At 45.2% G+C, this 14,001-nt stretch overlaps 1 protein-coding gene across 2 annotated transcripts in view; it reads left to right on the forward strand.

Moving 5' to 3' along the window:
- Positions 1-283: 283 nt before the first annotated feature.
- The window catches only part of RBCX2 (Chaperonin-like RbcX protein), a 33,116-nt gene continuing 19,398 nt past the window's right edge, over positions 284-14,001 (forward strand). Inside the window, exons 1-5 of one of the 2 annotated variants that reach the window (XM_086510193.1) lie at positions 284-669; positions 749-840; positions 917-974; positions 1,054-1,119; positions 1,256-1,939. In XM_086510193.1, the coding sequence (XP_086366319.1) occupies positions 328-669; positions 749-840; positions 917-974; positions 1,054-1,119; positions 1,256-1,279 (582 nt within the window). In that variant the 5' untranslated portion in view covers positions 284-327 and the 3' untranslated portion in view covers positions 1,280-1,939. Of the gene's footprint in view, positions 670-748; positions 841-916; positions 975-1,053; positions 1,120-1,255; positions 1,940-14,001 lie in introns of those variants that run through there. The other variant, XM_086510192.1, reaches the window with a different exon arrangement.

The raw sequence follows: 14,001 nt of genomic DNA on the forward strand, positions 1-14,001 counted from the left end.
AAAACAAAGGCAAGCTATATCGCATTCAAAGTTCACACAATCAGTGAACCTGCAATGGCTACATGACATCCAAGATTCAAAGATCCAAAACTTAAAGAATCTGAACTGGTATAGAAAGTTAAATATTGGTCAATGAAGTTGACATTTGGAAGAGGTGAACACTAAGACCTAGTGGCCAAAAATTGAGGAGGTGTCACGGGCAAATGTATTCGATGTAAACTGGGTGGGAACTAGTTAGCCAAGTGGATGTCGGCAAATGTGCGTATTCGATGTAAACTGGGTGGTAACTAGTTAGCCAAGTGGATGTCCAAATATTGATCGGTGGTAATGCGCTGCTACACAACTAGCAGCAGCAGCGAGCCTTACGCAATGGTGTTGGCTGCTGCCAACAACACCTCATCCTCCTGTTCCTCCTCCACGCCCACCCCGCCCACCACCACCACCACCACCGCCTCTTCCTCCTCATTCTACAGTGCCTTTTATCGGCCTCGGCTGCATACCCGGCTGCGCCTCTCTCCTCTCTCTCTGCAGCCCTTCCGGTACGATGGGCGCGCTCGTCTGCTACTTGCTCGAAAGGGTAAGTCCACTCATGTAGGCAGGCGGTCTTGCGTGCCAGTCAAATGTGAAATTGCGGGCCAATACGAAGAGAGCTTTGCAGATGTGGATAAGGTAAAGCTTCATTTTACGTTCGATCTGTTTGCTTTCTCCGTCACTCCGTCCCATTTTGTGATTGGCGTGCCCTTGGCAGCACCTACTCGACTATTTTACTTTCAAAGCCGTAAGAACGGTGCTCGTGCAGCTCTACGAGATGAATCCTGCTCAATACACCTGGTTCTACAGGTGTTTTTTAAACTTATCGAGCGGCCTATCCTGCACTGCTTTCGCTAGTTCTCACAAGGAAGCTGTTTTTCTTCAGATTTGTTGTGGAAAACAAGCCTCAAGACAGTAAGGTTTTTCTCAGCATGCTTGTCAAGGTATACTGGGTTGTCGAATATCACCTGTGGTACAGTTGTGATGCGAATTCATATACTAATGCGCTGTGTGTGGACACAGGAAAGGCAAGAGTTGGGAGAACGAGTGATGGTAACCCGGCTACATTTGTACAATCTATGGATCAAGGTTGTTCACTTTCTTTCACTTGTAGTTTCTCTGATTGATTTGACCTCTCAGTTTCACACCAATTAGGATTTTATACCATCTATGCTCGTCTCCAAATTACCCATGGAAGTCAGTCTAAACTTGTTTTTGGCCAAAGTTGCACAGTTTTGATGGGAGTTGAGAACATATCTGTTCTTTCACTGAGGATGATATGGTAGATGCCAGCACATTGAGGGCAATAATATTCTGTAGTGGAGCTGCCATTTGTTTGCCAAGGCTTTCAAACAGAGCATGGGCATACATATGTGATAAACTATGTCACAAACTGCTGACGTGTCAAAGCCATGAAGATGGGAGCCAACTTGCAGATGTCTGCCGAGGGGCCTAAACCCTAAGAAGAACAAGTAACAGAAGAAGAAGTCCTACCAACTTATGGACCTTGTCCGATGGGGCCCCAAGAGACATAAACTATTAAAATAAAGCAGGACCCACACACAGAGAAAGACTTGCGCCAATACTGATGATGTGGCAGCTGTACGGTTAAATTCCAAAAATTGCGCTGACATGGTGCTGTACGGATTTCCGTGTTTTGCGTTGACTGTTGTACGAAATTTTGTGATTTACATTGACAGTTTTTTGACATTGCTTTTGGACTAGAAGCTTTTGAGTTTGAAGGCTTTTCATGTAAAACTGCTTTTGGGGCCTAGGGCCTTTAAATATGTGCTAAGGGCTCATTCTTTGGCATGCTTCCTGGCGAAGGTGCAGAGTCTGGAGTACCGGCTTGTACTATGTTGATGCAATATAAAGAAATACCTAAAGGGGCGCCAAGGTTTAGGGCCAATACTCTTTGGGGTGGAATTCCGCCACTCCATGTCGCGTGTCGTCTCTCTCTCTCTCTCTCTCTCTCTCTCTCTCTCTCTGTCTCAGTTCTGTATTTATTGAAGTGCTAAAAGTCCGTTCAGTCTGTTCTTTTCTATCGGCACGTGGTGCATGTCTTGTGACAGTGGTATCAGAGCATCAGGCGTGCGCTTTTCTGAAAGCATACCCGTCCTACAAAAGAGAAGAAAGAGCTATTGAAATTTTATTTGAGGTATCTTCTTCGGCCTCTGACCCCGGACATATTAGCCACTCCCTCCCTTACTTCATCACGCATCGGATGCGCTCTTGTCTTCATCGCTGTGTTTTACAAGGCATAAGCCATAAAGAACCCAAGACTTGGAATTCATGGATTCAACAGAATATTTGTAGTTTTTGCTCAACGAACTCCACGACATTCTTTCGCGGCATCCTCAGCAGAATCTTTCGATGCTGCAAAGTTTTTAACAATTTTTGAACTATATGTTATCCCCTTTGATGCCCTAGGTGGTATCTCCTCCTTCAGCATCAGAAAGTACGAGAGCTTCCAACTGGCAAATTTTTCAGCCATCTTTTCCAATCGGGGGAGTTTTCAGAAATATGGTGCAGTCATCTGACCCTGATCGAGTGCAATTGCCTTTGCCAAAGCCATTGCCCCCACCTCCTCCACCACCAGCGCCACCAGGCTACAATGGTTGGAGCCCATATGGATACTCTTATTATCCATACTCGAGCTTTTCACCTAACCAACCTCAAAGATTTCAAAGATGGTGGCACGACTGTCAAATTTTTTACTTTTTCCGAGGTGAAAGATCTCAAGAAAGCATTGTTGTTCCTACAACAATTTGACAACATCTATGCTCTAGGGAACTATATAGAAGAATCCAAGATTTCTCGAGCAGCGGGATTTCTTAAAGATAATGGCAGCCATCTGACCTTGATCGAGTGCAGTTGCCTTTGCCAAAGCCATTGCCCCCACCTCCTCCACCACCAGCGCCACCAGGCTACAATGGTTGGAGCCCATATGGATACCCTTATTATCCATACTCGAGCTTTTCACCTAACCAACCTCAAAGATTTCAAAGATGGCGGCACGACTATCAAATTTTGTACTTTTTCCGAGATGAAAGATCGCAAGAAAGCATTGTTGTTCCTACAACAATTTGACAACATCTATGCTTTAGGGAACTATATAGAAGAATCCAAGATTTCTCGAGCAGCGGGATTTCTTAAAGATAATGCTATGCAATGGTGGAGTTCAATCGCAACACAACCGCATGCTCCAACAACCTGGCAAGCTTTCAAGACAGTTTTTGCTCGTAGTTACATGACTTCTATGTTTGAAGTCCGGATTTTGGTAGAGAGGTGCAACTTGAAAATGCTTGCCATTGAAACCATGGACGAATATAACCAAAGGTTTCTCGACGTGTACCTTCCGATGTCCTTCTTTAGATCTGTTCCCTTGGAGGCCCAATGCGAGCGATACACCATTGGACTACCATCACCATTGCAAGAATATTGTATATCCAAGCAGGTCTCCACCATGCAAGAACTTATGGACCATGCCGTGGTCGGCTACAAATTGATAAAGGGAAAGCTAGAGTTTATCACAGAAGAATCTCCGGCCTCTAACCACAACTCTCGGCAACAACGAACAAATTCTTGAGTCTCGTGAAAATCAACCGCAAAGGCCTCGTTTGACGCCTCAACAACGAGACACCTTACTACAAGAAGGCCGATGCTTTGGATGCTTTCAAACAGGGCATAATCATTCTAATTGTCCCAAACGCACTCATAGACGAGAGGAGCCGACGCCCGCACCAACGGTCGACAGAACCTCAACGCCATTTCCTGCTAAGAGAGCTAGACCCACTATTGGACTAGTTCCTGATATTTATGGCATACGCCTTGAGAGTACAAATGAATTGTGTCGAGCATATGGCAAAGTCAATGGCTTCAAAGCCCTTATTTTCTTTGACCCCAAAGCTACAGAGAACTTCATCCATCCAGAATTCTTAAAGCAGATGCACTTTGATTATGATGCAGAGGTTGGAGAATTGAAGCTGAGCTAGCCATAGGGCAAACTCAGAAAGTAGTACCGCTGATTAGTGCTCTTCCAGTGACTATTCAAGATTATCATGGAAAAGTTGATTTTCACATCACGAAGTTGGGCAATTGTGACATTCTCTTGGGCATGTCTTGACACGACAAGAATGATGCGACTGTCTGGACACGATCTTCTCTCTTTGAAAACCAGGGCACTCCGCTCCAACACCTCCCCCCCTTTTCATTTTGTGTTTCAATTCAGTCATTCAAGTTGATTTGAAGTGAAAGTGTTGCAGAGTTTTGGGAATTCTAGTCGCCTATGTGCTCAGTACGATCCTTTGCCGGAAGAGTTTACAAATGGTAGCTTGTTGGGAGCAAGGCTGGTGGACATGGGACGGCAGATGGATGCAGTGTTAGCAGCACCAAACATGAAGTTACAGTAACTCCTACCATTAGCAAGCTTTGCTTACATTGTTGGGGCTGCATTGGTCGTGAGAACTTCTATATCATGGCTCTAGAGGGTTGTGATGTGCTCTTGGGGATGCCTTGGCACCATAAGAACAATGTACTGGTGGATTCCAAGGCTAGAACACTCAACTTGAAGAATAGGAAGGGTAGGGATGTGGTCAGTGATGTTAAACTTTAGGGAAAGTCAATCCCTATTGTATAGGCTTTGGCCATTTTTAAAGTAATGAAATAAAGTCTTTTTGCTTACTCCATTTTCTTAAACCTATGGATGCATCTGAGGATCCTAGTTTACAAGAGTTAAGAGTTAGAACGTCAGAGTTTCCTGCAAGCTCATGTCGGTTGTTTCTGAGAGAGTTGACCTAGGAAGTTACCACCAGAATGGCTAGAGGATCACACTATAGAGATGATTTTAGGAAATAAACCTCCAAATCGTCCACTATAGAGTGAACAAAGTTAGATATGAAGAGTTCATGAGCCAAGTCGAAGACTTGATGGAAAAGGGCTTGATCCCACATAGTTCTCGACGTTTGTGTTCTTGAGTGCTACTTGCACAGAAGACGGATGGATCTTGGAGAATGTGTATAGACTACGAGGCTCTTAATAAGATTACCATGGAGAAGATGTTTCCAATACCGAGGATTAATGATATACTTGATAGATTGCATGGCTCTATTTATTTCAATAGAGTCAATGGTAAAAGTGGCTAGATCAGGATTCAGGATTGCTCTTGGAGGTTTATACAAGATTGCGTTCAGGAATCTTTGGTGATGGTGTTGGGCCTCACAAATGATCTTGCAACCTTGAAGAGTGTGATGGATAAGATTTTTCAAGAGCATTTACAATATAAGGGAACATTCTTTTCTCGAAATCCAAAGAAGATCATCAAGAGTATTGGCTTGAGTGTTCAAAGCGCTACGAGAACACAGATTGGTGATCATCAAGAAGAAGAGCAAGTTGCCATAGATTGCGGCATTTGAGCAGCTCAAGGAGAAGTTGACTACTAGGCCAGTATTGATTCTACCAGACTTGCGGAAATCTTGTGAGGTTTATTGTGATACTTGTGGAAGCAGTTTAGGTGCGGTCTTAATGGAAGAGGGTTATGTAGTGGCTTATGAGAGTTGAATGTTGTCAAAGATAGAGAGGGAAACTCTTATTAGTGATGCATGCTTTGAGTCGGTGGAAGCGTTAATTGATTGGTGACAATTTTATAGTGTACACGAATTATGAAAGTTTGAGATATTTCTTGTCCCATTACGGATGAGATTGGTGAACATCCTATCTCGGTTTCACTTTCAAGTAGTATACTTGAATGAAAAGAAGAATTGGTTGTAGACGCCTTGCCTTTCAAGCTACATATATCTGTTGTAACATCAATGCATCATTAGGACTTCGATGAGATACGGGAGCAGTATGCTACAAATCCCGATTTTGGTGAGATCTTCTTAGAGTACAGAGTGGGGAAACAATTTTGGGATATTCTCATAATGAAGGACATTTGATGCAAAAGACCATGTTTTGTGGGACACATGGTTTGGGGAAAAAGTGTTGATGGAGTGTTACAATTCTCCTTTTGTTGGGCATAGGGGCATTGAGGCGACATTCAAGGGTGTGGAGAGTTAATTCTGGCTGAGCTCACTGCTAGAAGGACGTGGATGAGTTTGTGCATACTTTTATAGTGTGTTAGAAAATCAAGTATGATAGGTACAAAGTGAATGGACTCTTACCACCTTCATCAATTTCGGATCGACCATGGAAGAGTATAGCTATGGATTTCATCTTTGATGTTCCCAGGACTCAGGGTTAACATTATAGCATTTGGACTGTTGTGGATAAATTCAGCAAAAGCAGGCTCACCTCGTATTAGTGAAAAAGAAAGTGAAGGTTGATCATTTGGCAAAGCTGTTTGTCTCATACATTTTTCTATTTTTTGATTGCATGAGATGTCTAAGCCTATTATTTCAGATAGGGACTACCACAAACTGATGACGGGGTAGTGCCACCCAAACACACACACGGCCGTTCGATAATGTGGCAGACAGTACGGACGTCCACAAATGGCGATGACGTGGAAGCATGTATGGAATCCCGCTTTTTGCGTTGGCTGCTGACGTGGCAGAACTGTACGGAATTCCGCAAGTTTGCTGATGCTTTTTGCTGGCAGATTTTTGACCAATTGATTTTGGGGTTAATGCTTTTGAGTTTACCTGCTTTTGGGGCTCTGCTCCCTTGTAAGTTTATAAGGAGCCCAAGGGCCTCACTTCTCAGAGCATCTGGACGTAGAGTCTGAGAGCTGAGGACCCACGGGAGTTGTACTTTGCTCAAAAATTAATATAAAAAGAAATACCGAAAGGGGCGCTTGTCTTAGGGGCCAATCTCTCTTGGCATGGAACTACGCCGGGCCGTGTGGACTCCATAAATTGTGAAGTGTTTTAAGTGAATCTCTCGTGTCGCGACAGAACCTAACCTAGATTTGGGGTGCCCAAGTTTGTTACAGTGGTATCTGAGCACGGCCGATTTCTCTTCTAGAGGGAAATCCGATCCTTCTTCTCGCGGCACTTATGGATTCCGAAGAAAACTAGACGACTCCATCTCCCACCCCCGAGGTGGGAGACAGTACCAGAAATTCAAGCGATTTAGCGGAGAATGAGTACAGGCCACCTCGGCCCTCACAGAGTGAACTCATGGAGATGCAACGTCAACAGCGGGTTGACGAGTGCGCAAAGCAGATGCTTCAGTTTGCCAAGGATCCCCAATATGCAAAATTTTTGACCCAGCTTTCGATGGATGAAGTGGTTGAAAGCCATTGAGACACCAATCAAACCGGAGATTAAGAAACCTCCTACTCCGAGGATGCTCGCTGAGGAAGAACTTCATGATATTGTCGAGACCCGAATCAATGAGCTTCTTGACACGAAGAAGCCATCAAAGAAACCATCAAAGAAGCAATCGAAAAAGCGCAACAAGGGGATTGACTACCCCGGTTACTTGGGCATCTTCTTTTGCAACCGCACGAAAACAGAAGAAGCGTGTGCGTTTTGAAGGACCACCCAGTTCTTCTTCCTCTTCTTTCGACAGTTCTTCTAGTTCTTCCTCTTCTGACTCGAGCGAGGAGGGCAAGAAGGGCAAGAAGTGAAGCAAGAAACAAAGTTTTGGAAAGAACAAGAAAAAGGCAAAGAAGATCAGATTTCGACTAGTTTCTGACAGTCCTACCAAGGAATCTTCCTCTGACAGCTCGGACGCCGACAATCACATGTTTTATGCAAAGAAGAAACACTTTTACAGAGCCAACCAGTATGATTTCCTCGAAGACAAGAGCAGAAAGACAAAAGAATTTAAAGAGGGTGGACAATCGATGAAATTTGAATCTTTTTTTGGATTCGGAGATGCTTCGAAGGCTTTGGCTTTCATTCCGCAGTTTGATATAGCCTTCTCCGGAGGGAATTATTTAGAGCACTCCAAGAACAAGAGGGCAACATCGTTTTTGAAGGGAAATGCACGAACATGGTGGTCCTCTCTTCTTTGGAGGAAAGAAGCTCCGACAAAGTGGTTGAAGTCAAACGGCTCTTTAGTTTTTCTTGGTTACCAGGAGTACGAAAGAGATGTGACAACCGCTTGGAACCATCTTCGGATGACCAAGGGTGACACTGTCACTAGCGTGTGACTACTATCTATCCTTTTTGTTGATTTCTTTCTTATTATTTATTTACTTTCACTTTTTGGAAACACCCCTCGGGAAATCTAACTGCCCTGCATTGCATAGCTAGTGTGGAACGGTCAGAGGGAGTCAAGGCCTGAGAGCAAGAGAGCACTAAGGTTGGACAAAGACTATGGTTAGCCAAAGTGGGGTCATTGACTAGCCAGAGTGGAATCCTTTGCTACAGAGGCTACATTTCAGTTCTGGATGTGGCCGCAGTGTACAAAGAGGGTCGGATGATCTAGAAAGATACAACGGCAACATCTCCTAAAATTTAGGGAACTGCTATTTTGGGACCTGAAAATGTCTTCGCGTCATTACGTGCAGTTTTACATGGGGATCATTTTGTTACTCTGTGGCCAAGTCAACAGAGGCTGCAGGTGAGATATTTTTAGACCCGAGGGTCTAAAGCGGGAAAATGCACAAATGAGTGACACTTGGCACTCTGAGGCCAGTTTACTACTTATAGAGAAGGCAAAAACGTAATTTATAGCTGGGAGGCTCATATTGCAAGTCTCTGTCACAGGTTAAGAGCTATGGAGTGCTTGCTTTCCCTCCTATGTACAGTGCGGTGCCAGGAGTGATGCCCTGCACGCTACGCACTGCCCTCTCTCTCCCCTTTGGCAGTATGTTATGCCCCACTAGTGGGCTCTTCATTTGACCAATGTACAGTTGTGTGGGTTCATGCCCGATTGCCGAGGCAAGAGCCTCTTGCACAGGTACTGGAGTAGCTAGCGGCTAATCCCCTGCAGGTACAGGTGGCTTCGGAGAGGTTTCACGCCAGAAATCTCGTCCGATTCAAAGGGCAAGTAGCCCTACAGGTGTGGGAGCTCGAGGACTTGCTACGGATGGGACCGGCACGCGAAACGGAGCCCGAAACAGTAAATTACAGCCTGCTGTGTATTTTTGCAGGTTTAGGGTTTTGGCCCTAAACAGACCCTAATACCCCCAGGAGGTTTGGGGATGCAAGGGGACCGCGGTACAGGTGATCTGGCGCATTTTCAGGGGTGAAAACAGAGAATTCAGCGTGCTGCAGATTCTCGTCAGGTTTTGCAAAGTGCCCGTATGCGTCGGTAAAGTCAATCAATGTGTGGGAATACTGATTGTGAAGTGTACTAGTACAGTTATGTTGCCGAAATCAGGCCGGAAAAGTCAAAATTCAGCCAAGGTTGTGCGGGGCAGCTTATAGGGATCCACAACGTTTATTCCCTCTTTTGAACAATAAAGAAATACCGAAAGGGGTGCCTAAGTTAGGGGCCAATCTGGTGTCGGTCTACTCATACAAGTGCAATCTAGCAGCCTGTATCCCTCTCCCCTTTGTTGTGTCTTGAAAGTACAGGTAGAATAGACGACTAATAATGGGTGAAAGCTAAATCAAGGTTTGAAGTAAAGTCTATCGTCCTTTTTGGATTGAACAGGCCGGTTTCATGGTTCCATCGACGGGATTAAATCACTTTTTCCCGTAGAAGTGAGCCTTGGTCAGTTTTGGGCTTGAAGACACAGGGAATTGCAATTATGGCTGACAGCCCAGATGATGTGACCGAAGAGGTTTCCTCTTCACAGGGTCAACAGACACATGAAGTGGGTGAGTCCTCAAGACCACCACAGACGGATGATGATATATTCAGGACCCAGTTGGCTACTGCTATGGCTATGTTCACACAAGTAATGCAGAACCCGAGGTTTTTAGCCTTTCTGCAACCTCCTGTTCCGTCTCAGCAAGTTGGCTCACTGGATCATATTCAAAAGCTTGCTAAGGCTCAAGCATAGGTGATTCATACTGCACAGTCAATGGAAACACCTGTACACTTGACGGAGAACATGCAGTCTCCACAACCTGTGCCTAAGGTGCAAGAACAGGTGGTTGAGATGCCAGTGTTTCAAGTTGTACCAATTCAGCCCGCCACCTTTCAGCAGCCTATAGCTGGTTCTAATGGGCAGGGAAGCAACCTACAGGCTATGCAACAGGTCTTCCCACCACCTTCAGTACACCCTGGCTAGTTTGGAGGTGGATCGGTATTCCAGAGTATGGCTGGTCATGCACATGGAAATCAGTTTTACACACGAGGAACAGTGTTCGGGGGTGCTCAACGATGATGCCTAACCCCATGTACAGTGTCATGGGTATGCAACCAGGGTTTCAGAGCACTCTGGGCCAATTTGGGATGCCACAAGCAAATTTTGGTATGGCTGGAATTACAAATCAGCAGCCAAATATGGCGTTTCCAGGTCAAGTTAATAGCGGCCAAGGAACACAGATGAACCCTAATAGTGTTCCCATGTTTCAGTCACTTCCATATGACAATTTAACGCCGCTGGAGAGGCCAACTCCGTACAAAGAAGGTGGCAAAGGTGTGTCTTTCACGACCTTTACACGGTTTGATGACAGGAAGAAGGCTCTCTCATTCCTCCAGCAGTTTGACAAGGCCTATGCAGGGGAAAACTTTACAGAGGCTTCAAAGGTCCGCAAGGCAGCCACTTTCTTGACAGGGAATGCGGGACAATGGTGGACAACTTTATTGCTTCAAGGGCAAGCTCCGTCCACATGGATTTACTCCAAGCAGGTTTTTGCAGCAACATGGTTATCTGATGACTTTGAAGCAGATGTCATGACAGAATGGCACCAGCTTAATGTTGCCACTTGCAGAAATCTGGATGATTACAATCGGATGTTTTGGAAAGCTCTACTTCCAGTAACTTCCTATAGGTTTGTGCCATTGACAGAACAGATTGAAAAATACTGTTGTGGCCTACCTAAAGGATCGAGAAAGTACTGTACGAAGACAAAAGTCACTGCTTTGACGCAGCTCATCGAGGTAGCAAAGATTGGCAATGGTTTGCTCAAGGGAGAAGATTGTGAATTTAACACTGGCGTCAAGGCAGGATCAGGCAAGAAAAATTCAGCCAAGAAGCACGTTCCCAATGAGGCTCTTAAAGGGACTCAAGAGTGAGCCAACGCACGGAAAGATAAAGCTACAGCTGAATCAGAAAAGGGACCGGCAAAGAAATGGAAAAGACATTTTCCTCGCAAGTCAGAAGAGCAAAAGAAGGTCTTGAAGACAGAGAACAAATGCTTTATATGTGAGCAGCCTTGCCAGATTGCTTACAATTGTCCTACAAAGAAAAGGCCAGCTGATTCTGAAGACAAGGAGGACAGGAAAGGAAAGAAGCCCATGGCTGGTCTAGTGCCAGATATGGTGGGCGACAAGCCAAATTCAGATGCAAGTGAGCTATGCAGAGCATGGGGAAAGGTCAGGGATCAAACAGTGCTTATCTTCTTTGATCCAGGTGCGAAAGCCAACTTTATTTTCCCAAAATTGGCTTCAAAGTTGGGAATTAGACCTGAAGAGATGGGGTATACAACAGAGGCAGGTTTGGCATGTCCTGGCCATACAGAGGCTGTGACGCCTATCATTGGAAAGTTGCGCCTACATATCCAGTCCTATGTAGATGCTGAAGATTTTTACATCATGCCACTGGACGGATGTGATGTGTTGTTAGGTATCCTTGGTTGTTTCGTGTACAGGGAATCATGGATGCCTACAACAAAAAGATCACTGTACAGAGCAGGGGAAAGACTCACATTCTGGATGTAAAGCTTAAAGGGGAGTCTATTCCCACTGTATCAGCTTCTGCTATTACTTCTGTAATGAAAAAGCATCTTTCTGCGTACTTGGTTTTTGCACGTGAAGTGTCAGATTGTGATGAATCAAATTTATCTGTGCTAGATAAAGAAAGGTCAATGTTTTTACAACAGTATAGTGACTGTTTCTCCGATTCATTACCGTCTCAATTACCGCCAGAGAGACCCGATGACCATGCGATAGATTTGGTGCCAGGCAATAGCCCACCAAATAAGCCTACGTACAGGGTTAGTGCGGCTCAGCAGAAAGAGATAATGGGCCAAGTACAGGAGCTGTTAGAAAAGGGGCTGATTCAGCCCAGTTTATCTCCATTCTGTTCTCTAGTGTTGTTGGTGCAGAAAAAGGATGGCTCATGGCGTATGTGCATCGACTACCGTGCACTGAACAAGAATACCATCAAGAATAGGTTCCCTATACCTAGAATTGATGATATTATGGACAAATTAGAAGGAGCAGCTATGTTTAGCAGGATAGATCTAAAGAGTGGGTACCATCCCATCCGCATTAGATCAGAGGATGTGCACAAGACTGCTTTTAGAACGACGTTTGTCAATGTGAATGTCCCTCCAGTAGTACAGGGCTTGATGACTGGGCAACTTGAGAATGATGCGTTCAGGACTCAGTAATGTCTTTTCGCAGCCGGTGCAGAACCCAAGGTTTATGGAGTTCTTGCAAGCGCCACCCATGCAACAGCAAAATAGGCAACCTACACCGCGTACGGAGCTTGTTGAGGCTCAAGCCTAGGTACTTCATGCAGCTCAGGAGGATAGGGAACACTCGCATGTTGCGGAGTCAGGGGCTGCAAAACATGTTCCTCCCGTCCTTGAACAAGTGGCTAGAACGACTATTCCACAGGTTATGTCAGTTCAGCCCGCCACCTTTCAGAGCCAGCATGCTGTCTTGAATGGACAGGGAACTGGATACCAGGCTATGCACCCAGTTTTTCCACCACCCACGGTACATCCTGGGTATTTTAGGGGTGTATCAGTGTTGCAAAGTATGGCTGGTTATGCGCCTGGAGGTCAGCCGTACATGCCAGGAACAATGTTTCGGTATGCAAGGCATCATGCCAAACCCCATGCCAAACCCCATGTATGGTAGTATCGGCATGCAACAAAGTTTTCAGACCAACCACGGCGAGTTTGGGGTCATTTTGGCATGGCTGGTTTTTCCGGACAGCAGCCAGATATCGCACATCTGATGCAAAATGTGAATGGCCAGGATGTGGCGATCATGCCTACTATGTTGGGTTAAAGGACTAAATAACCCCTTTTTGTACATTTTTATACTTTGTCCAGGTTCAATATGAACTTGGACACATTTTTTTAAAGTCACTTATAATAAAAGTGGGAAAACCCAAAACTCACTTCTTGAGTTTTCCCCAAAAACGTGAGCTCTATCTCTCTCTCCCTGCTTCGATCCCTTGCGCTTCCTCTTTGCTACACTCCGCCTCCTGCTTCTTGCCCCAATCCTGCACTAGATCGCGACGCGCACCTACCGGTACCTTCTGCTTCGCGCTTTCATACTACAGTGCCCATGTTGCAGACCATTCTTTATGACAACTTGGGGGCACTAGAGAAGCCAAAAGCTTACAAAGAAGGTGCAGTTGTAAAGTTCAGTACCTTCAGTGGTTTGGAGGATAAGACAGGCTCTCACCTTCCTCCAGCAATTTGCTACAGCTTATGCAAGAGGGAATTTTACAGAGGCCTCAAAAGTCAGGAAAGCTGCCACTTTCTTAAAGGACAATGCGCTTACATGGTGGACGACATTGTTAATGCAAGGACAGACACCCGCCACTTGGGTTTACTTCAAGCAAAGGTTTGCATCTGCTTGGCTGTCAAATGAATTTGAAGCCGACGTCATGACAGATTGGCACTAGCTTACTTCAGCTTCGTGCAAGAGCTTGCTGGAGTACAATAGGAGGTTGTGTAAAGCGTTACTCTCAGTGACCTCCTACAGGTTTGTGCCAATGACAGAGCAGATAGAGAAGTAGTGTTGTGGGCTGCCTAAAGGGCTTCACAATTAGTGTACAAAGAACAGAGTGGCTACCCTCACTCAGCTTATGCAAGTTGCGAACACTGGTCTTACCTTGTTGAAAGAAGAGGACAGTGGATTTCTGAGCAATGACAAAGGAGGGCAGCAACAGAAAAATTCAGCGAAGAAGCCCTTTGTGAAAACGGCTCCTGATGCGTCACA

This window comes from Adiantum capillus-veneris, chromosome 4 (genome assembly GCF_014529385.1).
Source record: "Adiantum capillus-veneris isolate H3 chromosome 4, ASM1452938v2, whole genome shotgun sequence".
NCBI lineage: Eukaryota > Viridiplantae > Streptophyta > Polypodiopsida > Polypodiales > Pteridaceae > Adiantum > Adiantum capillus-veneris.